The 24430-nt window shown below is 40.6% G+C and overlaps 1 protein-coding gene across 2 annotated transcripts in view; it reads right to left on the reverse strand.

Moving 5' to 3' along the window:
• Positions 1 to 24430, reverse strand: part of LOC116263980 (uncharacterized) — a 47189-nt gene that overhangs the window by 14807 nt on the left and 7952 nt on the right. For both annotated transcript variants that reach the window (XM_031643838.2, XM_031643839.2), the window contains exons 2-5: positions 20932 to 21181; positions 18235 to 18358; positions 17466 to 17806; positions 15623 to 17333 (exon numbers count right to left, since the gene is read on the reverse strand). In XM_031643838.2, the coding sequence (XP_031499698.1) occupies positions 15623 to 17333; positions 17466 to 17806; positions 18235 to 18358; positions 20932 to 21181 (2426 nt within the window). The remainder of the gene's footprint in view (positions 1 to 15622; positions 17334 to 17465; positions 17807 to 18234; positions 18359 to 20931; positions 21182 to 24430) is intronic.

Here is a 24430-nt window from a genome sequence, read left to right on the forward strand (position 1 = left end):
TGACATCAAGCTGGTCCATGCTCCACTTCTTTTGCACTGCTAGTGCTAAGATGACCCTCACTGTCTTCAGTTTAGCAACAGGAGCAAAGGTTTCAAGATAATCAATTCCATATTTTTGGCTGAACCCCTTTGCCACTAGGCGAGCCTTATACCGTTCCACAGTACCATCAGGTTTGTACTTCACATTAAACACCCACTTGGAACCAACTAAGTGAGTCCCCTTGGGAATATCAACCACTTCCCAAGAGTTGTTCTTTGCCAAGGCATCCATCTCATCTGTCATGGCCTGTAGCCATTTAGGATCCTCTTTAGCATCTTCCACACACCTGGGAATCACAGACATAGACAAGGAAGTAATAAAGCATTTGTGATCCTTGCTGAGTTTTGCATATGAAACAAATCTCTGAATGGGGTGAGAAGTACATGACCTGGTTGCTTGCGCAAGGCTATGGAAAGATCTTCATTTAGTGGATTTGGTTCATTCGAGGAACTCATAGGATTGGGATTGGTTACATCAACATCTTCAAGCACATCTTTCTTCTTCCTGGTGTACACCTGGCCAAACAAATGATCATGGGCAGTGGGCTGTTCATCCCCAGAGCCCCCTTCCACATGACTGTCTCTATCACCTCTGACTGTGTCTGCCACACTGTGACTAACCTTGTAGTCTAAGAAATCCATAAACTGAATCAGCTGGTTTGAAGAATACTCTTCCACATTGTTGCCTGTACACTCCCCTTGAAGAGGATTCACAGGAAAGTACGCATCATGTTCATGAAAGGTAACATCCCAGGAGACATAAATTTTGGAAGTGACAGGATCAATACATTTGTATCCCTTCTGAGTTGAGGAATACCCCAAGAAGACAGCTTTGATAGACCGAGGGTCAAGCTTCTTGAGGGTAGGACTGTGGTCATGGACAAAACAAATACACCCAAACACCCGAGGAGTAAGAGGCCAAGGGTTATGAGTGGACATGAGCACAGAATAAGGGGAACGGTCATTCAACACACGAGTAGGCATACGATTAATAAGGTGGGCACTAGTGAGAAGAGCATCACCCCAATAGCGCTTAGGAACATGTCTACGAAACATAATAGCCCGGGTGACATCTAATAAATGGCGATTTTTTCGTTCAGCCACGCCATTTTGGGGAGGTGTGTAACTACAGGACGTCTCATGAACAATAATCTTGCTCCTCAAGAAGTCATCTAGGGATTGGGAGACATACTCTCGAGCATTATCAGTGCGAAAAGCCTGAACAGATGTCTGAAATTGAGTCTCAACAAATGCAACAAAATTTTTGACAATGATAGGAACTTCACTACGTTCTTTCAACAGGTACACGAACGTACAACGGGAGTAGTCATCAATAAGAGTCATAAAGTAATGAAAACCACGACAAGTGGGTACTCCCGAAGGACCCCAAACATCAGAGTGAACCAAAGCAAACGGACGAGTGGTTTTAGTGAAAGAAATAGGGTACGAAGCCCTGACATGTTTAGCCAACTGACAAACTTCACATGTGAAAGAGTGAATAGAAACAGAAGTAAAAAGCCTTGGAAACAACTTCTTGATCAACTGGAATGGGAGATGCCCAAGACGCTCGTGCCATCGCATAATGGTAGACCTGTCTTCCACGCCTGACAACTGTCCACTAGTGGCTGAAATCAAGGCATACGCAACTTGCACGGGCAGTCTGTAGAGTCCATCAATAACCGAACCAATCCCAATCTTCTTCCCCGTCACCAAGTCCTGCAGGGAACAATGATCAGCAGAAAAGATTACATTACAATTGAGTTCTTTGGTAATACTGCTGACAGATAACAAGTTCACAGGAATATTGGGAACATGAAGAGCATTATGAAGATGATATTTATTCAACAAGGACAAACTCCCTTTTCCAGCCACAGAAATAGAAGACCCGTCAGCCATAGACACGCGTTGCTGCCCTGAGGACAATTTGTATTCTTGAAACAACTTAGGATCCCCTGTCATATGATGCGTAGCCCCACTGTCAACAATCCAATCACCAAGTGAGGAATTACCTTGATCGCCTATGGCAACAAGAGCTTGAGCTAACTTAGCTCCCTCGGACGTGAAAGTTTCCTCTTGCATAGTAGATAGCCGGTTGATATAAGATTGCAATTCCTTGATTTGATCAAAGGAAAGCTTTGATTTTTCAACAGTTGACGAACTACCCTGACTAGAGTCAGGCATAGAAGAACCCCAACGACTAGAAGGAGGACGACCACGAACAAGTCTCTTCTCAGGATGAATATCCCAACAGAAATCCACAGAATGTCCCAACTTGTTACAATGACTACAACGTCGAACAAGACGTTGTCCAGTCCCTGAGGCACGGCTAACAAACGCTGAGGGGGAACTCCCATGGCTGAAGTCAATATGCATAACTTGGCGACGTTGTTCCTCAAATTCCACCCGGGCATACACCTCCTCAATCCCAGGGATCTCGTCACAATTGAGAATTTGGCTCCTAATAGATTCAAATTCATCACGTAAGCCTCCAAGGAAAGTAAAAAGTCCGGTCCATCCATTCTTTTTCCCAGTACAAGACATGATCAGAACCACAATGCCAGTCACCATTCACATGGTAGTCTAGTTCCTCCCATTTAGTCTTCAGGGCTGGAAAGATGCTACAGACAAGTCACCCTGTGTAAGAGAGAATATGCTACGTTTGATTTGGTACGTACGCAATACTCTCTTCTTACGGCCATACATTCGCGCAAGCACAGTCCACATGTCATATGCAGTCGATTTACGCAAGATCAGAGGCTGAATATCGGCGGTCACAGAACTAATGATCCATACTTTAACTTGACTATCTTCCAATGCCCAAGTCACCCATCGCGGATCCGTTTTAGAAGGTGCAGGTTTCTCCCCAGTAATATAGGACAGGCGACCGCGGCTGGTAATCCCGATTTCTAGGGCAACAGACCAAGAGAGATAGTTGTCTTTGTTCAGCCGGATGGAGGTGACTTGAACAGGCAAGTTCTCGCTCTTGGTATTACTGCCTGTGTCAAACGCAACATCTATCTTGGGAGTCATCTCTTCTGCCATCACAATCACCAAAGAGACGCAATACCTAGCACAAGGAGACGCGGCACCAGTACTAGAGACGACAGACAAGAGGCGGCGGAGGCGGAAGAATCACTGGCGGCGGCGGGAAAAACTTGACGGCGACGGCGGTGGCGGAGAAGCGCTGGCGGCGATGGCGACGGTGACGCAAGGAGAAACAGCGGCGGAAAAACGACGGCGGCGGCAATAGAAACACCAGCAGCGGCGGAAACACACGATCACAGAGCAACTCCCACACGCGCTGGCTCTGATACCATGTAGAAATATGCAACGGAAGAGAGAAACAGAGAAGGAACACACGATGTACGTAGAAAACCTCAAGAAGAGGTGAAAAACCACGAAGAAGCTCTAACCTAGGGGCAAAACCTCAACCCTAGGAGAGAGAAAATTATATCCACTTAATCAACAAATTTACAATAGGTGGAGATTATAAGAGAGAGAGGTAGAGAGCCCGCCTAGGGTACCAAGCCAGCCTCGGTATCCGCTGCCCATGGGACCGGGTCCATGTCCAGACGCGGTTCCCTATTACAAGATATTCTAACATTTACCATGTTGTTTTTACAGAAGCTATTTTTTATTGGATTTTAAATTGTTGGCTGGAACTGTTTTTTCATGTTAGAAGGCTGCAAAGGATTCAAAGGTCATGTGATTCTAATTTTAGAATTTTGATTCTCTTTAAATCAAACATGCCATTTTTAATTCTGGAATCAAAATTCCAAGCCCTCAAACACTACACAAAGTTGGAATTGGATGGAATTAGAATTTTCATTCCGAATTCAATTTCAGGTCGAATTTTGATTTTGGAATTTTGATTCCAGAATGAAAAGTCCCAAGCCATCAAACGCCCCCTTGGAGTAACCATTGTGCTCCTCGCTTGAACTGCCACGTTTTCAGGATTCACCACTTGTATATTCTCGTCGTCATGTCTCTGATCATGGACCTTTCACATCTCCTCCTAAGGTAAGTATTCCACGCATGATAATGCTCCAAATATTCCAATCCCAGATGATGATCTCCTTATTTCCATTCAAAAAGGTACAAGACAGTGCACCGTGCATCCTATTTTTAAGTTTGTAACAACAAAGAGACCGGGCAAGAGTATGCAAGAGTATGCAAGAGTTTATCTCTGTCTTATCCGCCACTACAGTTCCCATAAATCATCAACATGCTTTGTTAGATCCTAAGTGGAGACAGGCCATGCAGGACGCAATGGAAGCGCTGATATCTAGAGGCACACAGGATCTTGTCTCTCCCCCCTCTACTGCAGACATTGTTGGCTACAAATGAGTCTTCAACATCAAATATCATTCCACCGGCACAGTTGAGAGATATAAAGCCCGCTTAGTAGCAAATGGGTATACTCAAACTTACAGGGTCGACTTCTTTGATACCTGGGTCCAATGTTATCTGTATCGTACGATACGGACGCGTATCGTACGATATGCCTATGATACACGATACGGCAGTGTATTGTAGGTGTATCGCCCGTATCATGCGATACGGGCGATACACCCTCGTATCGTACGATACAGGGAAATTTTTAAAAAAGGGGCCCCGACGTCCCCTTTTTTGTGTCTTCTTGTATATACGCTTTTCTCTATCTCTCTTTTCTTGTTTCTAAACACTTCAAGAGACGTGGGAGGGAGAGATTTTCCTCATTTGCATCAAGTTTTGCCCGTGAGAAAAGGTTTCTTTCTCATAGAGGGCACGGTGGGAAGCTTGGAGAAATAGGGTATTTTGGTTTTTTGGTGACATTCCATTTGCAACAGAAGGGATAGAAGAAGCACTTAATGAAGAAAATGAAGATGATGATGCATATGACGATTGACGAGGCTTTTTGTTGAATCATGAAAGATGATAACTATGTCTATATGTTTTGATTTCTAAACTTATGAATTGTGATGTAATCAATTACTCTTCGGCTGCTTAGTATGTTATTTGATTTTTGAATGTCTGTTTTCTTATTTTGGAATGTGTTGTTCATATTCATACTTCATACTTTCATAGTTCATACTTCATATACATGAATAATGAATGTTCCTTTAAATACATTTTTCTTGATTTTTTCTGATTTTTGCTTTTTTTTTCTGATTTTTTAGATTTTTCTATTTTTTATATTTTTTATAATTTTTAATATTTTTTACAAATTAAAAAATTAATTTTACGATACGTTACGATACATTTACGATACGTTACTGTTAACATATCATGTGTAGGGAACCGGGTCTGGATCCAGACCCGGTCCCATGGGCACGGGTACCGAGAGTGGCTCGGTACCCTAGGCGTTTTTCCCTCTTATTTAATCTCACTTATAGTGTAATTGTTGATTAAGTGATATAAGATTTTCTCTCTCCTAGGGTTGCGGTTGTGCACCTAGGTTAGAGCTTCTCCGTGGTTTTTCACCTCTCTTTGAGGTTTTCCACGTATATTGTGTGTTCCTTCTCTTTCTCTCCATCTTGGTGTGTGTTTCTACATGGTATCAGAGCCAACGCGTGAGAGATCGTTGGTGTGATAGTCGTGTTTCCGCCGTTTTTTTCCTCTGCCACTTCAGCGCCGCCGTCGCCCACTTCAGCGCCGCCGCCGTCCCGCGCCGCCGTCGCCCACTTCAGCGCCGCCGCCGTCCCGCGCCACCGCTGCCCACCGCCGTCGCTCTCTCCCGCACCGCCGCCGTCCAGCGCCGCTGCCTCTTGTTTGTCGTCTCTGGTGCTGGGTATTCTTTCTCCTTGGTGATTGTGATGGCCGAGGAGATGTCCCTCAAGATCGATGATGCCCTAGACTCGGGCAGCAATACCAAGAGCGAGATCTTGCCTGTTCAAGTCACCTCCATCCGGCTGAACAAGGATAACTATCTCTCTTGGTCGGCTGCCCTAGAAATTGGGATAACCAGTCGTGGTCGCCTGCCCTACATCACTGGGGAGAAGCCTGCACCTTCAAAAACTGATCCGCGATGGGCTACTTGGACGTTGGAAGATAGTCAGGTTAAAGTATGGATTATTAGTTCTGTTTCTGCAGATATTCAGCCTTTGATCTTGCGTAAATCGACTGCCTACGACATGTGGACTGTGCTTGCACGGATGTATGGCCGTAAGAAGAGAGTATTGCGTACGTACCAAATCAAACGTAGCATATACTCTCTTAAACAGGGTGACTTGTCTGTAGCCGCTTTCTTTGCAGCCCTAAAGACTAAGTGGGAGGAACTTGACTATCATGTGAATGATGACTGGCACTGTGGGTCTGATCATGCCTTGTACTGGGACAAAGAGTGGATGGATCGGACGTTTCTTTTCCTCTGAGGCTTACGCGATGAATTTGAATCCATTAGGAGCCAAATTCTCAATTGTGACGAGGTCCCCGGAATTGAAGAGGTGTATGCCCGTGTGGAATCTGAGGAACAGCGTCGATAGGTGATGCATATTGACACCAGTCAGGGGAGTTCTCCTTCAGCCTTTGTTAGTCGTGCTTCTGGGATTGGACAGCGTCCTGTTCGGCGGTGTAGCCATTGCAACAAATCAGGACATTCTGTTGATTTTTGTTGGGATCTTCATCCTGAGAGGCGGCTTGTCCGGGGTCGTCCTCCTTCTAGCCGCCGGAGTCCTTCTGTGCCTGAACCTAGTCAGAGTAGTCCTTCAAATGTTGCCAAATCTAAGCTTTCCTCCGATCAAATCAAAGAACTGCAAGTGTATATCAGCCGGCTGTCTACTACTCAGGAGGATACTTCCACATCTGAGGGGGCTAAGTTAGCCCAAGCTCTCGTGGCCACTAGTGACCAAGGTAATTCCTCACATGGTCATTGGATTGTTGACAGTGGTGCTACGCATCATATGACAGGGAACCCTAAGATGTTCCAAGAATACAAATTGTCTTCGGGGCAGCAACGTGTATCTATGGCTGATGGTTCTTCTATCTCTGTGGCTGGAAAAGGGAGTTTGTCCTTGTTAAATAAATACTGTCTTCATAATGCTCTTCATGTTCCCAATATTCCTGTGAATTTGTTATCTGTCAGCAGTATTACTAAAGAGCTCAACTGTAATCTGATCTTTTCTGCTGATCGGTGTTTTCTGCAGGACTTGGTGACGGGGCAGAAGATTGGGATTGGTTCGGCTATTGATGGACTCTACAGACTGCCTGTGCAGGTTGCATCCGCTCTTATTTCAGCCACTAGTGGACAGTTGTCAGGCATGGAAGACAGATCTACTATTATGCGATGGCACGAGCGGCTTGGTCATCTTCCGTTTCCATTGATTAAGAAGTTGTTTCCTAGTTTGTTTCATTCTGTTTCCATGGACTCCTTCACCTGTGAAGTGTGTCAGTTAGCTAAACATGTTAGGGCCTCGTACCATATTTCATTCAATAAAACCACTCGTACATTTGTTTTGGTTCATTCTGATGTTTGGGGTCCTTCGGGAGTACCCACTTGTCGTGGTTTTCATTACTTTATGACCCTTATTGATGATTACTCTCGTTGTACGTTCGTGTATCTGTTGAAAGAACGTAGTGAAGTTCCCGTTATTGTCAAAAATTTTGTGGCCTTTGTTGAGACTCAGTTTCAGACGTCTGTCCAAGCTTTTCGCACCGATAATGCTCGAGAGTATGTCTCTCAATCCCTAGATGATTTCTTGAAGAGCAAGGGTATTGTCCATGAAACGTCATGTAGTTACACACCTCCCCAAAATGGCGTGGTTGAACGAAAGAATCGCCATTTGCTTGATGTTACCCAGGCTCTTCTGTTCCATCGACAGGTTCCCAAGCGCTACTGGGGTGATGCGCTTCTCACTAGTGCCCACCTTATCAACCGTATGCCTACCCGTGTGTTGCAGGGCCATTCCCCGTACTCTATGCTTTGGCCTTCTCAGAATCCCTGGCCTCTTACTCCTCGGGTGTTCGGGTGTGTCTGTTTTGTTCATGACCATAGTCCCACCCTCAAGAAACTTGATCCTCGGTCTGTCAAGGCTGTCTTCCTGGGGTATTCCTCCACTCAGAAGGGATACAATGTGTTGATCCTACCACCTCTAAAGTCTATGTTTCCCGGGACGTCACCTTTCATGAACATGAGGCATACTTTCATGTGAATCCTCTTCAGGGGGAGTATCTAGGACACAGTAGTGAAGAGTATTCCTCAAATCAGTTGATTCAGTTTACGGATTTCTTGGATTACAAGGCCAGTGAAAGTGTGGCAGACACAGTCAGAGATGATAGAGACCGTCACATGGACGAGGGTCTTGATGATAATCAGCCTACAGCCCGTGATCATTTGTTTGGCCAGGTGTACAGAAGGAAGAAGACAGATGTGATTGAAAATGTTGATGTAACCAATCCCAATCCTGTGAGCTCCCCGGATGACCCAAGTCTAATCAATGAAGAGCTTCCTATAGCCCTGCGCAAGGGCACCAGGTCTTGCACTTCTCATCCTATTCAGAGATTTGTCTCTTATGCGAAATTGAGTAAGGATTACAAATGCTTTATAACATCCTTGTCTAAGTCTGTTATTCCCAGGTGTGTGGAAGATGCTAGAGAGGATCCTAAATGGCTACAGGCCATGACAGAGGAGATGAATGCCTTGGCAAAGAATGACACTTGGGAAGTTGTGGATATTCCCAAAGGGACTCATTTAGTTGGTTCAAAGTGGGTGTTCAATGTGAAGTACAAACCAGATGGTACTGTGGAAAGGTATAAGGCTCGGCTTGTTGCAAAGGGGTTCAGCCAGAAATATGGTATTGATTATCTTGAAACCTTTGCCCCTGTTGCCAAACTGAAAACTGTGAGGGTCATATTAGCACTTGCCGTGAAAAAGGGGTGGAGCATGGATCAACTTGATGTTAAGAACGCATTCTTGAATGGCAATCTAGAAGAAGAGGTCTATATGAGTATGCCTCCTGGATATGTTCAAAGCGGAAAATGTTGTCATCTTAAGAAAGCCTTGTATGGATTAAAGCAGTCTCCTAGAGCATGGTTTGAAAGACTGAGAATAGTGATGAAGACAAATGGATACAAACAGGGAAATGGTGATCACACCCTATTCATTAAGCAGAGAGATGGCCTGGTGAGTCTTCTTCTTGTGTATGTTGATGATATGATAGTCACAGGTGACGATGAAGAAGAGAAAAAGAAGATGAAGGAGAGGTTAGCTGCTGAATTTGATCTTAAAGATTTGGGTAAACTAAGGTACTTTCTGGGGATAGAGATTGCTCGGTCAGAGACATGGCTGGTTATGAGCCAAAGGAAATACACTCTGGATCTTCTAAAGGAGACAGGCAAACTTGGATGCAGACCCTTTCAAACTCCAATGGAGTCTGGTACAAAGATAAGCATCAAAACTGGCAACATCCTAGATGAAGAAGGAAAAGGGCGGTATCAGAGGCTGGTTGGTAAGCTCATCTATCTTACTCTTACTCGCCCTGATATTACTTATGCTGTGAATGTGTTGAGTCAGTTTATGCATGCTCCTACTGATTGTCACTGGAAGAGTGCAGAAAGAGTGTTGGGGTACCTAAAGAATAACCCAGGAAAAGGATTACTCTATACTCAGCAAGACCAACTTAATATTGAAGGATACTCTGACGCAGATTGGGCCGGATGTACTGATACTAGGAGGTCTACCACAGGGTACTGCATCTTTCTGGGAGGTAACCTGGTTGTATGGAGAAGTAAGAGGCAGGAAGTGTGCTCTAGATCCAGTGATGAGGCTGAATACAGGGCTGTGGCTATGGGAGTTACAGAAATGTTATGGTTAAAGATTCTCCTAGCAGATATTGGTGTTGAAACAGAAGAGAAGATGAGGATGTACTGCGACAACAAGTCTGCAATTAATCTTGCGAATAATCCCGTTTTGCATGACAGAACTAAACATGTGGAGATTGATCGCCACTTCATACGGGAACGCATAGATTCAAAGGAGTTGATCCTACCTTATATGAAGTCTGAAGATCAAATTGCAGATGTTCTAACCAAAGCCTTATGTACATCTCAATTCGAGAAAAATGTAAGCAAGCTAGGCATGTTTGACATGTATGCCAAGCTTGAGGGGGAGTGTTAACATATCATGTGTATGGAACCGGGTCTGGATCCAGACCCGGTCCCATGGGCACGGGTACCGAGAGTGGCTCGGTACCCTAGGCGTTTTTCCCTCTTATTTAATCTCACTTATAGTGTAATTGTTGATTAAGTGATATAAGATTTTCTCTCTCCTAGGGTTGCGGTTGTGCACCTAGGTTAGAGCTTCTCCGTGGTTTTTCACCTCTCTTTGAGGTTTTCCACGTATATTGTGTGTTCCTTCTCTTTCTCTCCATCTTGGTGTGTGTTTCTACAGTTACGATACGGCATATAGGTCGGCCCGACTGATACGCGATACGATACGCCAATGATAACATTGCCTGGGTCGACTTCTTTGATACCTTTCCTCTGGTTGTTGAACTCGGTACTATTCAGTTGGCCATTGTTGTGGCGGTACATTATGATTGGCCTATGTTTGTCTCAACTTGACGGTAAAAATGTTTTTATTTATGGTGATTTGTCTGAGTCTGTTTATATGCAGCAACCACTTAGTTTCGAAAGACGAGGAGTGTGGGAAACCATGCAAATTAAGAAAAGCAATACATGGACGCAAGCAGAGCCCTAGGGCATAGTTTCAGAAATTATATGAAGTTGTATCGGTATTTGGATTCCAATTGGATTCCAACGATCTCCATCAGATCATTCTCTATTTATTGAAAGGGGTTCAAAAGGTAAGGGGTAATGGTAGTATACATTGATGACATTATATTAACTGGCAGTTGTGAAAAGGAAATTGTTGAAACAAAGGAGTACCTACAAAAAACACTTTGTTACTAAGGATCTTAGTCTTCTTAGGTACTTCTTAGGAATAGAAGTTGTGAGGAGTAGAGAAAACATTGTTCTTTCACAAAGGAAATATGTTCTTGATTTGCTTCAGGAGACAAGGATGCTTGGTGCTAAACCTGAAAATATTCCTATGAATCCTCGACTTCATTTATGTGATAAGGATTCCTCGAACAAACACACAACAAATCATATTGTTCATTGATTGGAACTCTTATATGTTAGTGTGGCATGCCCTGATATCTCTCTTGCCATGAGAAAGCTAAGTCAGTTTATGGGAAAACCAAGAAAGGTTCATTGGGAAGTTGCACTGATGAACCTCAAATACCTCAAATCTGCTACAGGGAAAGGACTATTATTTCAAAAAAGAGATTCTCTTGACGTGATGGACTACACAAATGCCGATTATGCTAGATTAGTTGAGGATAGAAAATATTCTGTATTTTTTTTGCAAGAAACCTGATCACTTGGAAAAGAAAAAAACAGAATGTGGTAGCCAGGACGAGTGCAGAATCAAAGTATAGAGCTATAGCTCAAACTACTGCTGAGATGATTTAGGTAAAGATGATTCTTACTAGCTTGCTGCTTGGGAGTTCAAATCTCTCTTTCAATGAGGATGCTATGTTACAATAAAGTTGCTACCGACATTGCCAATAATCTTGTCTTCCATGAAAGGACAGCATATTGAGATAGATTGTCATTACATCAGAGATATGGTGAAGGATAAAATATTTCTACTACTCATGTCCCTACCGAAGATCAAGTTGCTGATGTATTTACCAATCTATATATTTACAAAATGTTCTGACAAGCTGAGCACGTTCGATATATGCTCCAGCTTGAGGGGGAGTGTCGTGAGAAAATAAATAAAACAACATGGATAGCATTTTGCAATCTTTGTCATGGTACTACTATAAAGGCAGCGTACATGTACTGGTCAAGTACGATACCGGTACTGGTACTATCCCGGATACCTCTTGGGTACTGATCAAACAGTACCAAATACGGTCAACGTACCTAGGACCTGATCCGTCCGATTTAGGACTCGGTCAAAGTTGACAGAGTCCTTTCCTATCCAAAATTTAGGATTTCAGTTTTGTTCTTTTACACCATTTACACTTAGGAAACACATATAGAGCTGCGTTTTCAAATTTTTTCAATAGTTTCTTCTTTAGAAGCTATAAATTTTGAATTATGAATGTATTATTTTGTTTGAATTCTTATTTTATATCATAGTCGTACCCAAGTTTTTTGAAAATAATCTGAACCAGTACCCGTACCGGCACCTGTTCCCGTACCTATGTGACATAATTTGCAATTTTATTAAATAGGGAGAGTTTCAGTTTGTAATAAATGCATTTGATATACTTAAATGTTATTTCCCTAGATCTCTATTTAAGTGAGAGGAAGGAATAATCTAAAAAAGGGTTTCACTCTCTCTCTCTCTCTATGTGTGACATGTTTTTTATAGAAAACATAATTTTTCTGGACTCTTTATTTTTTCCTGACCTTTTCTCCAATTGTTATTATTTTTTTCAATTACTTTGAATTTTTTGACATTAAAAAAATTAAATTTACAAGTTTTTATGGATATGTTACAAGCATTGTCACCAAAAACATGTACAGATATTATACGGCGAGGAATTTCTCGAGTATAATACAGCAAAGTTGTATATCACGGGAATAAAATAGGAAAATCTCAGCAAATTTTTAAAAAATTTAAAACATTTAAGAAATCCTAAAAATTATAAAAATATAAAAAATCATAAAAATAAGAAAAAAACGCAAAAAAAATGCGTATACTACGCGTTTTTTTCACGTTTTTTATTTTCTGGCGTTTCTTTAAAAAATGTGCGTTTTTCACGTTTAATACGGCTGACGCTGTTTTGGATTATTATACACATCTCCAATAAGACGCGTTTTTTGTGACAGTGGTTACAATAGGTATCTAACTATTAGTCCGACCAATATATATTATGATACATGATTTATGACATTGATGTGCACTAAAACATGTTTTATACCACGTCAGTACTTACAAGAATTTTAGTATGTTTATACTTTGACAGTTGACTAGAATAATTTTTAACAAGAATTTCAGTGGTATAGTTGCCATCCCAAACCAAACTGGTCTGGGAAATACTCATTCCTATGTGCGGACTAAGCGTGAATCCACACCTGTCACCGAAGTCCACCACTTAGGCAACAAGCTATGTGCTGGCGTCTAAGCATTCCTAGGCACAAGCATGCCTAGTCCATGGGGAAGTGAATATACTTGTAGACATGTGATGTTAACTCATATACGTAAAGTTTTGTTTAAGTACATCCTGTATATACCTGTATACCTGTTATATGTAAATAGTCTATATATTTTATATATGTTTCCATTTCTGATTCAACATGTTGTGTTATATATTATGTAAATAGTCTATCTGTTTTATATATGTTTCTGTTTCTGATTTCTGATTTCAGTTTGAATTGTTAATTTGTTATGTTTCTCTTTCTGCTAAATGACTGTCTCTGAAGTTACTTCTGTTATATACTAGTAGTATATATGACTCTTTCTGGTTTCTAATTTTCTAGTAATATGTATATTGTAATATACTGTAATAATATAATAGCTGTTTCTAGTAGTATATATATATTGTAATATGTTATAGCTGTTTCTAGTAATATGTTCTGATCTCTGTTATGTATTCTATTTATGATTTAACCATTAATAGACTGTTATATGTATTCTGTTTATGATTCATGTAATGTATTTTGTTTTACTGTTATACTATAAAACACAGTCTGTCTTACTGTATAATACAGTCTGTTATGTATTCCATTTATGATTTAACCATTAGTAGACTGTTATATGTATTCTGGTTATGATTGATGTCATGCATTCTGTTTTACTGTATCATCCAGTCTGTATTACTGTTTAGACTGTTCTATGTATTCTGTTTATGATTCGTTACATACTGCAATATGTAATATGCATTATATTGTTATATACTTCTTTAGCAATATGTAAACTGTTATATACTATAATATGTATCACGTATTATACTGTTATATACAATAATATGTATTAACTATTATATATTATACTGTTATATACAGCTGTAGTAATATGTAATATGTATACTGTTATACACTGTAATGAGGAATATGTATTATACTTTTACATAACTAAAAAAATTTTAAAAAAAAATCGGTTAGCCTTTTTGCATAGGCGTGCCTAGGCTCTAGGCTGCTTTGGCACCTTGACAATAGGTAAATATAGGACTATGTGAACTCATTATCGGATATTAAATGAACTTGAGTAAGGGTTGACAAGGTGTCATATGTGATGGATTATGTGGATTGAGTAATATAAAGCCCATATGGCCTCATCATCACTTCTTCAATGAAGTAAAGGTTTCCCATTTACCACATTTAAATTACTTTTTCAATCAAGTAATAATTGCCGTCCACCTTATAAAAGCTAAATATAATGTGACACCTTGGGAATTATCTGCAGATTAATCTGAGCCCAAAACCAATCCACATAGTTCTCATATATACTTATTTCACATATTTTACGGGTCCTACATACATATAGCCTTGTAAGAAACATACCTGATACCACTCTCATTAAAAGAACGAGAGAGTGTAATGTGTCAACCTTCCTTAGTGCATCCTAAAGGGTTTATGTAGGGCTTGTAGGATTGATTTCTAGGACGTGTGTTTATATACAGATTCGAGAGCAGACGGGAGCAAATAAAATTTCAGAAATTAAACAGCAAGTACATAAGCATAAATTGTTTAGAACACTAATCTAATAAATTTTGTGTTCATCACTCATTGGCAACATCCACCCCTTTGATATCTGCAACTGCAGACAATTGCACTCCACATAGCTGATAATTGGATTTGGTGAATCGGAGAAGCACCCACACTTGCACCAGTGTCATCAACACCAGATGCAGCAATCACACGTGTAGCGACTTCCTCAAAGGGTTTGTGTTGCATAGCTCATGTCTGTGTTGCAGCAAGAGCATCTATACATGCTAGAAAATGGTTGTATCACAGAAAGCACACAGAGATATTGCAGTAGTACTTAGATCCAAATGAGTTTACTGGGAACCTAAGTCCCATGGGTACTTCAATAAGGTCCACGTATCGCCATACTCATACCCAAAGTAGGTACTTGGACACACCTCGGTACTTTTTAGTTTTGAAACTGATCCAAACTGTTTAATTTCACGCGATTTAATTTTTCCAACTCAGTTTCAGTCTATTTTTAGAGTTATTTTTCATTAACATGTAATGCCTTTATTGAAAATCATTTGTTTATTTAAATGTTGCTTTCATTTTGACATTTTTGTACCCAACCCATGTGACTTAGCTGGGAACTGGAGGGCAGAAGTAGGCAAATGTGCAAAACACATGTAAGAACTTCCAAAAGAAACGTGAACCCATAATAGCCCTAGCCCTTACATCAAAAGGATCCATATAATCTGCTTTCCTCATCTTGCTGTAAACGTACTTATACCATTCTAAATTTTATGATCCTCCATTTAACTGTGGAGTTTCTCCCAGCCTTTACCAAAATGAAGCAGACAAAATTCAAGAAGTGTATAAGTCCACAAAGCCACAAGGGAGACCAAATCTAATTATTGCACAGCAGTAACATATTCTAAGCATGGGAATGCAGAGTCACCTTTATGAGATGCCTTCATGGCCTGAGTTACCTCACCCTTGGAAACCTCATATCCAGAATAAATGATGGCATTGTAGGTCAGAGAATTCTGACCACTATTTTGATGCAAAAACATGTGATTAGCCTTCTCACCACTTTCCCATGACTCTGCTTTTGTTGAACAGTCAATTTTAGAGCCACTGTCAGCCCTCCCATTGGAGTGAGACATCACATCATGACTGTCACCAAGTACAACCTCTCTCTCTGTATCAGGCACAAACTCATCCATCAATCCAGGATCAGGAATAGATTCTCCAGTCTGTCCTAAGTTCTCAACTACTTCAGCAACTGGTTCTGGATCACCAACAATACTCTCTGTTCTGTGAACAGAGAAATCAATCCCACAGATTTCAGCTTCATGACTGGCAACCATACCAACACTTCCTCCGCTGATGCCAAAGCTGAGTCTATCTCTCCCATAACCAGTAATATTTTCTGCATTTAATGTTTCTTCGCCTTCATCTGTGCTGCTTACTCTTACTTCTCTCACTGCTCTTTCAGAATCCAGTTGGAAACAAGTGCTCTGTTGTGCCTGGAGACTAATATTCAGTTCTGAAATGTCGTTTGCATCCAAATTCCTGTCTATATTTTGTGGGATAAGATGAATATCATCAAGATCGGCAGGATGGTTCTCAACACTTTCCATGGAATTCTCTTCTGCATCATGGCAGACAGTATCCATAGCAATAACAGAAGAAGCACGAGCTGAATCTCTTGTAGAAGGGAGAGCAGCCATCTGTTCACTCCCCTCTTGCCTTGAGTAATCCACCTTGTTTACTTCAGAATCCAAATCAAAGCCCATAAAATGGCTTGGACCAGCAGACATACATGATGTTGGGTATGTACAAAAGGCATCGGAATCACGAACACGCTTCGAAGGTCCATCTGAATACTGTCTACCATCATCAACTTCATCACCATCACGATCAATGACAGTTCCCTCAAAACTGTCTGCATGATGTGTCCTTCGATGAGGCCTGTCGACAGTACTTCCACCTTCATCTAAGCTTCGTTTTCTAGTACATGGACCTCTTGACTCATAAGAAGCTGCCCGATCCCCAACCTCACTCCCAGCAGGTTGAGCAACAACAAGATCTTGTCCCTGCATTTTGTTAAATGTAGAAGGCATTCCAGATCGTCCAGGAGATGGCCCTCCTGCCATAGTCAGATTTAAGTCCAAACCAATGCTTGTAGCTGATCGACCTGCTTCAGTCATACCTATTTCGTCACGGCCCTCGGTCTGTTCTTTGTCAATCCCATCAACTCCAACCCACCCGTTTATTCCACTGGCTGCACTAATTCCACGTGTCAACACCAACTTTTTGCTTGTTTCAGGGATATCAATTATGTTTGGACCAATGCGAGTTGGACGAGGTACAGAAAGGAAATCCCACAGTCTAACTGTGGCACCACAGAAGCTGCAATCTAACAGTGCTAGTCTACTGTGACATCCAGACTCAGGAACTGATAACTTCTTCTTTCCAGTGTCCTTTTTAGCTGCTGTAGAAATTACATTCTTGCTGGGTACAGGACCCTGTGAATAGCAAACATGATCTTGGCTTGGGCCAACAGAACATGCATTTCTGGCTGATTGGGTGGAATGCTCTTCATAATCTACCACATTAGGAAGCCAACGTGATTCCCAGCCACACAAGCTTATAAGTTTCTGTGCCTGTAAAAATGAACTATTTTTTATTATCTATTGGTTCTTGAATCACCACAAATATAAAAAGGAATGTATTAAGCTGTATGATGGAAACTTCTCACTTCTAGCAAATGCGAAGGAAGATACAATCTCACATACATAAATATACATTGTCTCATCTTGAGAGGTCTCGCCTACAGGCATGCCATCAACCCTGCCATTTACATCCCCAGCTGCAGAACAGTGTGCATGGGAAAGGAGCCGATCAATTTGTGAACTTCTAGAAAGCCTCATGTGCTCTATAGCAGAAGATGCTATAACAGGAAGAGAAGGAAACTGAAGTAGTGCATCACAACGATCCTTGTAGCCACCAATGAGTGCCGACGTAAGGGTCGGGGGAAATTGTGCTAAGCTTTCTGTGCAGCTATTTCCTTTCCATGGACATGACCCTTTGTGACTTGCATCAAGCTGCTTTGCAAAGGCTTCAGCAGCACTATCAACTTCACCATGCTCAGAATATGAAAAAAAAGGTTAATATCCAGCTAAACCTCATCCCGCATGATCATATAAAAAAAGTTGGCAGCAGGGCACAGATATTGATACATTAATTACAGAAAATGGAATAATCTGATCATTTCTATCAATAATAAACACATGATACACAAGTGATAATGTTCCAGATATTTGTCATGGAATAGAAAATAAGTTATGCAAAAGAGCATGGTCTATAAGTGAAGTGGCTGATCCACCCAAAGACTGGTGAACAGATGTTAAAGGAGCACTATTTTGATAACAACATGCTGTTTCTCAAAAACACCTTAAACCAAGTTAAGACTGGCATACCTCTAGCATGCGCTAACCACTAGGGCATCATAAGAGAGTTACCAGATATTATTTAAGAAAGAGAGAGAGAGAGCCAGAAATTCACCTTCACTAGGTGTCCAAACTGCTGAGCAAATAAAAGATAAATGCGCTCCACATGATTCACATGCGATTTTGTCAATGTCAACACTCACCCAGCCTCTGCATGCACAAGCAAGTGAACCAGCAACCTGCATAAAACTCCAACAGTCAAGGTATAGTTGAAGGTCGTCATGAAGACAGAAATGAATTATCAACATAAATAACAACCCAACAAAGAAAACTAATGTGTCCTTTTTGTGCATTTTGTCTCATCCTAGAAGATCTCCTCGTCCAATCGTATGCTGGCTACTGGATGCAGAAATAGATATTAACCACAAAAACACTTCTTTTCAGTATTTTGAATTTCCAAAACAGGAAGAAATTAAAAATAGAAATTTTGAAAGATTGATGAAAAACACTTGAATCATGACACAAGAAGCTTCTGGAATGCCACTTGGAGAACTCTTATAATAGTAATTATATAATCCATAAATACATATACACACATACATAAGCTCATGGTCAGACACCTTTCTTAATTGTTGTTTTAAATGCTGCTTTAGCTAATCTAGTGTTGTAGACAATGTTTTACACATCATACAAGTGTTGTATGTATTATATGCTACGAGGACATATGATCCATATCGTATAATATGAATCATAAGTATCAAAGAAATTGATGTGTTACAACCCCTTATCTAGATATGGGAGTCTAATGAACCCATATCACACTGCAGTATGATATGACCCGGCATCATAGGACACGATGCAGTACAACCTGTGCCATATGGAAAAGAATGGGGACCTGAGGCCTGATTTTTTCTTTTGGGTTATAAAACTCCTATTGACCCAACTCTTACACACTCTTAGGAGTTGAGTGAAAGAGATATTTTGACACTTTGATGGAGAAAACATCAATTGGTAGCCAGATTTGTGCATGGAAAATTGATTTGCAGTTGAAGAAAAAAGGTTTTCCAATTTCTTATATGAAAATTGTAAAACCTCCTACTTCTACAGTAGTTTCTAATTTCTACTATGTGTGAAGTTTGCCACATATTTCTGTTGGTTTTTGAAAATGCAGCTTCAAGGACCCTGTATGCAATGGTGAACAAGGATGATGGAAGGGATCTAATTAGTTGAAAACAATTTGCAAATTCAGTAAAAAAAAAAAAGATTGATAAGCAGGAATCTCTCAGCTAAAACACCATTCAGCAGGATGCATGAAAATGTGTCCCCATGAGCAAGCACGGACATCATCAATGCTTTAAAAGCAAGTGATGAACCAATACCCGATCCATCGTGTAGCCCTTGTTGGGCCTTACTTAAGGATTGTAACCCTAATCTTGAAGAGTTAATGAAATCTTAAGAGAGAGAGAGTCTGGCTGCTAGTGGGCACCAGTTCCTCCTCATCCGTGGTTTTTTTCCTCTTGTTGAAGGTTTTTCCACGTTACATCGTGTTCATCGTATTCCTTTTTTCTATATTTCGTGTTTCTACAATAACATTCCTTATATTTTGGCCTAAAAGTATTATTTTTGAACCCCATTTATCTATCAAATCTCGCAAGGGTGTTGAAGTTTTTGTTTTGTGTTTATAATGGCGTAATGCTTGACAACGACTAAATAAAAGGGGGGAAAAAACATCTTAGAATCTAGGTCTAGACACTCTCACCCTGTGCACAGCATATAATGATGGAAGAAAAAATCATGCACATTAAGACATGTAAATACATGGCAATGTTATCCGTATCGTATGATACGTATCGTATAGGTCTAAAAAACCTACACGATACGATAACAATACACGATTCGCTCGTGTATCGTTAGCGTATCGCCCGTATCGTACGATACAGGCACCGATCGTACGATACGGGGAAAAACGCATTTTTGCGTTATATTTCAAATCCAACACTCCTCTCTCTCTCTCTCTCTCTTTCCTTGTTTCTAAATATTCCAAGAGACGTGAGAGGGAGAGATTTTGCTCATTTTCATCAAAAATCACTAAGGATTCATAAAAAATGAAGAGGATTATAGTTGAAAACTTGAATCATGAAAGATGATAACTATATGTTTTGAACTTATGAATTGTGATGTAATCTATAAAATTTTCAAGTCTAAAATGGTGATGGATGCTTATTATGTTATTTTGAATTTCTTATTTTTGAATGTGTTGTTGATATACATGATTGTTCCTTTCTTCCTTATTTATGATGTTTTTTGATATATATTAAATACGTTTTTCTTGATTTTTTTCTGATTTTCTGTTTATTTTTTCGGATTTTTCTCCATTTTTATGATTTTTTTCTATTTTTTATTATTTTTAATATTTTTAAAATAAAAAAATAATTTTATGATACGCTACGCTACGTTTACGATACGTTACGATACGGCGTATAGATCAGCCCGAACGATACGCGATATGCTATGCCTTTTACAACATTGATACATGGTACCAACCTACTAGGCTACTACAAATTGTATTGAAGATCGTCAATCAACTTATGAGCCAGAAAAATTACATCCATGGCTTGAAGATGCTGTTATTAATATTATATACTCATTGAACTGGAGATTCTTAGATCTTAACCATTTGTACACAAGCCAAATAACCCATGGCCTCACTTTTGCTAAAGAGAGCATTAACATCCCTAAAAAACGTAACTACCAAAATTTCAAATGAACAAAGATTTAAGAAGTTACTAATGAGACAAGCTGAATGGCAAACCTTTGGTTTACAAAACCAATTAGACGGCTTGAATGATGCTAGACGCCTTAGCAAGTCACCACGCTCCCATGGTCTACACAAAGGTTGGGATGCTCCAAGAGCAGAATTACCAGCACTAGTGCTGAAAGAAGCCCGGGGCCAGTGTGACCCAGCCCCTGATAGAGATCCTGCCTTGGAAGAGCGTCCATGACCAGACCAATCAATACTGCCAAGGTTGACAGGTACAGAGGGTGATGATGCACCTACAGAACTGCATATTGAAAAAGTAAAACTTGTCTGCCATATATTCAGGACAAGAAATCAATGCTGAAGTATAATGCTTGAAAATGATTGAAACAGAAACTTCATAATGGGAATGGAAGTTGAATTTAGTTGCATATCATGGTAAGGGTGCATAAGTGTAAATTATACCATAAGGGTGCATAAGTGAGATGAGTTATTTTTCACTTTCAAGTGTCAAGCTGTGAAAGCTTTCTCTCTTGGTTGCTCTTGAAGCTTCAATAGAACAACCACATATACACACTTGCACACACGTAACCCCTTTTATGTCTTAGTTGTTTCTATTTTCAAGAATGTGAAGAAAAAAAAAATTGATGTTTTAGGATATTTCAGCAAAAGCAACAATCCAACATAATCCTTAATTTTACACATCAAATGCATATTGGATTCTAACCATCCACTCTTAATCAGAAGAAGGAAAATTTACAGTTATAAACACAGGTAGTAGCTCTGATGTGAAAGCCTGGAATTGAATTAACTAAATCGGATGCTTATTTTAGTCAGATTGATTTTGGGGAAGAAAAAAAAAAAGCAAAACACACACACAGAGCATATACAAGGATATTTTTGAGAAATAATTAGTTATAAGGGGTGTAAAACTGTAAATATTATTTCTCAACAGATATGATACAGCTGAAACCTGCATCTGGCTATCACTATGTCATCACATATTTTTGTGCATGCATTTAGTCATGTCCTTTATAGTTTGTACTTGTGCTCACAATGATAATACTGCCATTTGTCGCTAAAGTTTTATTATCCGGAATTGCAATTGAATTTGGTGTAAACATATGCCATTTGAAAATTTTTATATGTCAATGTATATTTCTGTTATGATTTTTCTTTTAATTTTTCCTAATTTTCCTTTTTGCAACTACTAGTTAACCGTATGTAATCCATGTCATTTCATCGACATGAGAGACCTTCATTCTTTCTAAGAAAATTATCACCTTTGGCAACATGCACTTTGATCATTGAATTTCGTGGATGTGAAGGCAATTGGAGTCTCTCAATAAATCCACATAAAGAATCAATGTAGATTGAAATATAGGAGGTTGAAGTTAGATTCAATATGAGATTGAGATATAGGTAATAAACTAATATAGAGTTTTTTTTATAAGTTAATACACTAAATATATAGGCTGTCGCTTGAAAGAACACAAAATGATGAAGAGGAGCCTATAGTCATAGCAGATGACCAAGACTTTGAAGGAGAAGATGAGAAGATGATGACGAATGATAATTTATCATTTATTGTTTTGTACATAACAAGTTTATTTTATTGGTTATTAAAACTTTAAGTTAAACTGATAGATCATGCCATCATGGATGTGGAATTGATGATTGTTAGTATGTTACTTTGACGGGGTATCAGTGACATGCTTTTCTTGATTTTCATAGAAATGACATTTTTCTTGTTTCTTCCTGATCTTTTCTTGTAACTTCTTTTTTCTATATTTTTATCATAATTTTAGGTTAAATTTATGATTTTTTAACATTATTTTACGTAGCTAACTATTGGTTGGTCTGATATGAAGCACGTTACATTATGTGCTTTGCAATTTTCCTTTCGCCAATTGTAGCTTATTACCAGTGATCTTGCTGCACGTACTCTTACCATCGATGGTCATTAAAATTGGCCTCACCATCCATTGTTGCAAGAGAATGACTACAAGGCATCAAGTATTGCATGGGACAAAACATTTCTGTGTTTGAAGCAAAACAAATAGGATCCTTAGATGAATCAGGTTTGTGTTGGATTTGGTAGGTCCCATTACGGTTAATTTATGTTCTACAAGTTCAACATAGAACCCCCTGGGTCTCAACATAGAACCCCCTGGGTCTTACAATCTGTACGGTACCAACCCCACCAATTTGTGTATGAGTTAACCTTCCCCTGTTCACACGTTAGCCTCGGGAATCCTCGGAACTCACCCTTGACGGGATCCACCAGACTGGCATCAAAGATCCATCTAGCAGACCAGCGCAGAGGGCAGATCAGCAGACAGCTTTCGATTTGAGTTCAGTTCGGGAGAGCCAGTCAGTGGCTAGGTTTCGGTTCAGTTCAGTCGATTTTCAGCAGTAACTAGGTTGCTTGTTTGACGAGTTAGACCTGACCCCAGTGCGGCTCTTAGGGCTATGGCTGTCGCATCCGGCGCAGCCAATCCGTGGCCGAACACGCGACACATTGTCGAGGTGCCAGGAGGGCGCGGTGAACAGTTCCGGCCTTAGGATCCCGTCAAGGGTGAGGTTAGATGACGAGGGCCAGGTGGACGCGGCAGCAAGTGATCTCATGTTCGACTCCATAGTTGAAGGTCGAACCCAGGCTCATTCACACCAAGTGGATGCGCATGTTGCTGACTGCACCAGGCGGGTGCGGCAGAATGAGGTTTAAAGACTGTCCTAGCAGTCCAGATCATGCCCAGCAGTTCAGTCCCTGCCAAGACACAGTCCACCCCTAAAAACATTTGTTGCTTCTTGTACACGGGATTTTAGTGTGAACTGACCACACCAGTGGGTTCGTAACTAAATTCTACGCCTAGCATGGTTCTTGGATTTCTGAGAGGCAGACGTGGATTTTGGACCCTATTTTGAGGCGTGCTAGTGTGAGTCTCATCTTGGAGACCTCTTTTCCCACGAACACGGTTGAGTGTACGTGACTAAGATGGTGTTTGGAGCGAAAGACAAAATGTCATACATTCCAGAGGAGGAGGAAATGCCCTATGAGCCCCAGCGTTCCTGCAAGTGGTGGATAACATATCCCGCTTGGAGGAGGCAGCTGCTAGGATTGGGATGGTCGAACATGAATTAAGCTCCATGCAAACTCTGGTTAGTAAAGTAGATGACTTGGGAGCCATGATCTAGTGAATGAACACCAACCTCAATGAGTGTACTGCCCAATCGAAAGATTTTCAATCCGCCCTTAGCTCATGCCTCAGGAGGCAGCAAGAGATCAAGGACCAGGTGCATCAGTCCAATGCATGGCGACCTACCACAGAAACCAGGGAGCCCAGCACATGGAAACCCGATGGAGAAGGTGAGGCCGGTATCAGCACTGGTCCAACCCTAGATGGGTCGACTAGCAGGTTCAGAGATTTTGTCACCGGCAGTAGGGATAGTCGGGAGCCAACCCCACCCAGCAGTGGCCCATGGGCAGATACCGAGTCCATGACTGATGATGAGGAAGACTATGGCCATCGGCCAACACAAGGATGATTAC

The sequence above is a fragment of the Nymphaea colorata genome, chromosome 11 (assembly GCF_008831285.2).
Source record: "Nymphaea colorata isolate Beijing-Zhang1983 chromosome 11, ASM883128v2, whole genome shotgun sequence".
In the NCBI taxonomy this organism is placed as follows: domain Eukaryota; kingdom Viridiplantae; phylum Streptophyta; class Magnoliopsida; order Nymphaeales; family Nymphaeaceae; genus Nymphaea; species Nymphaea colorata.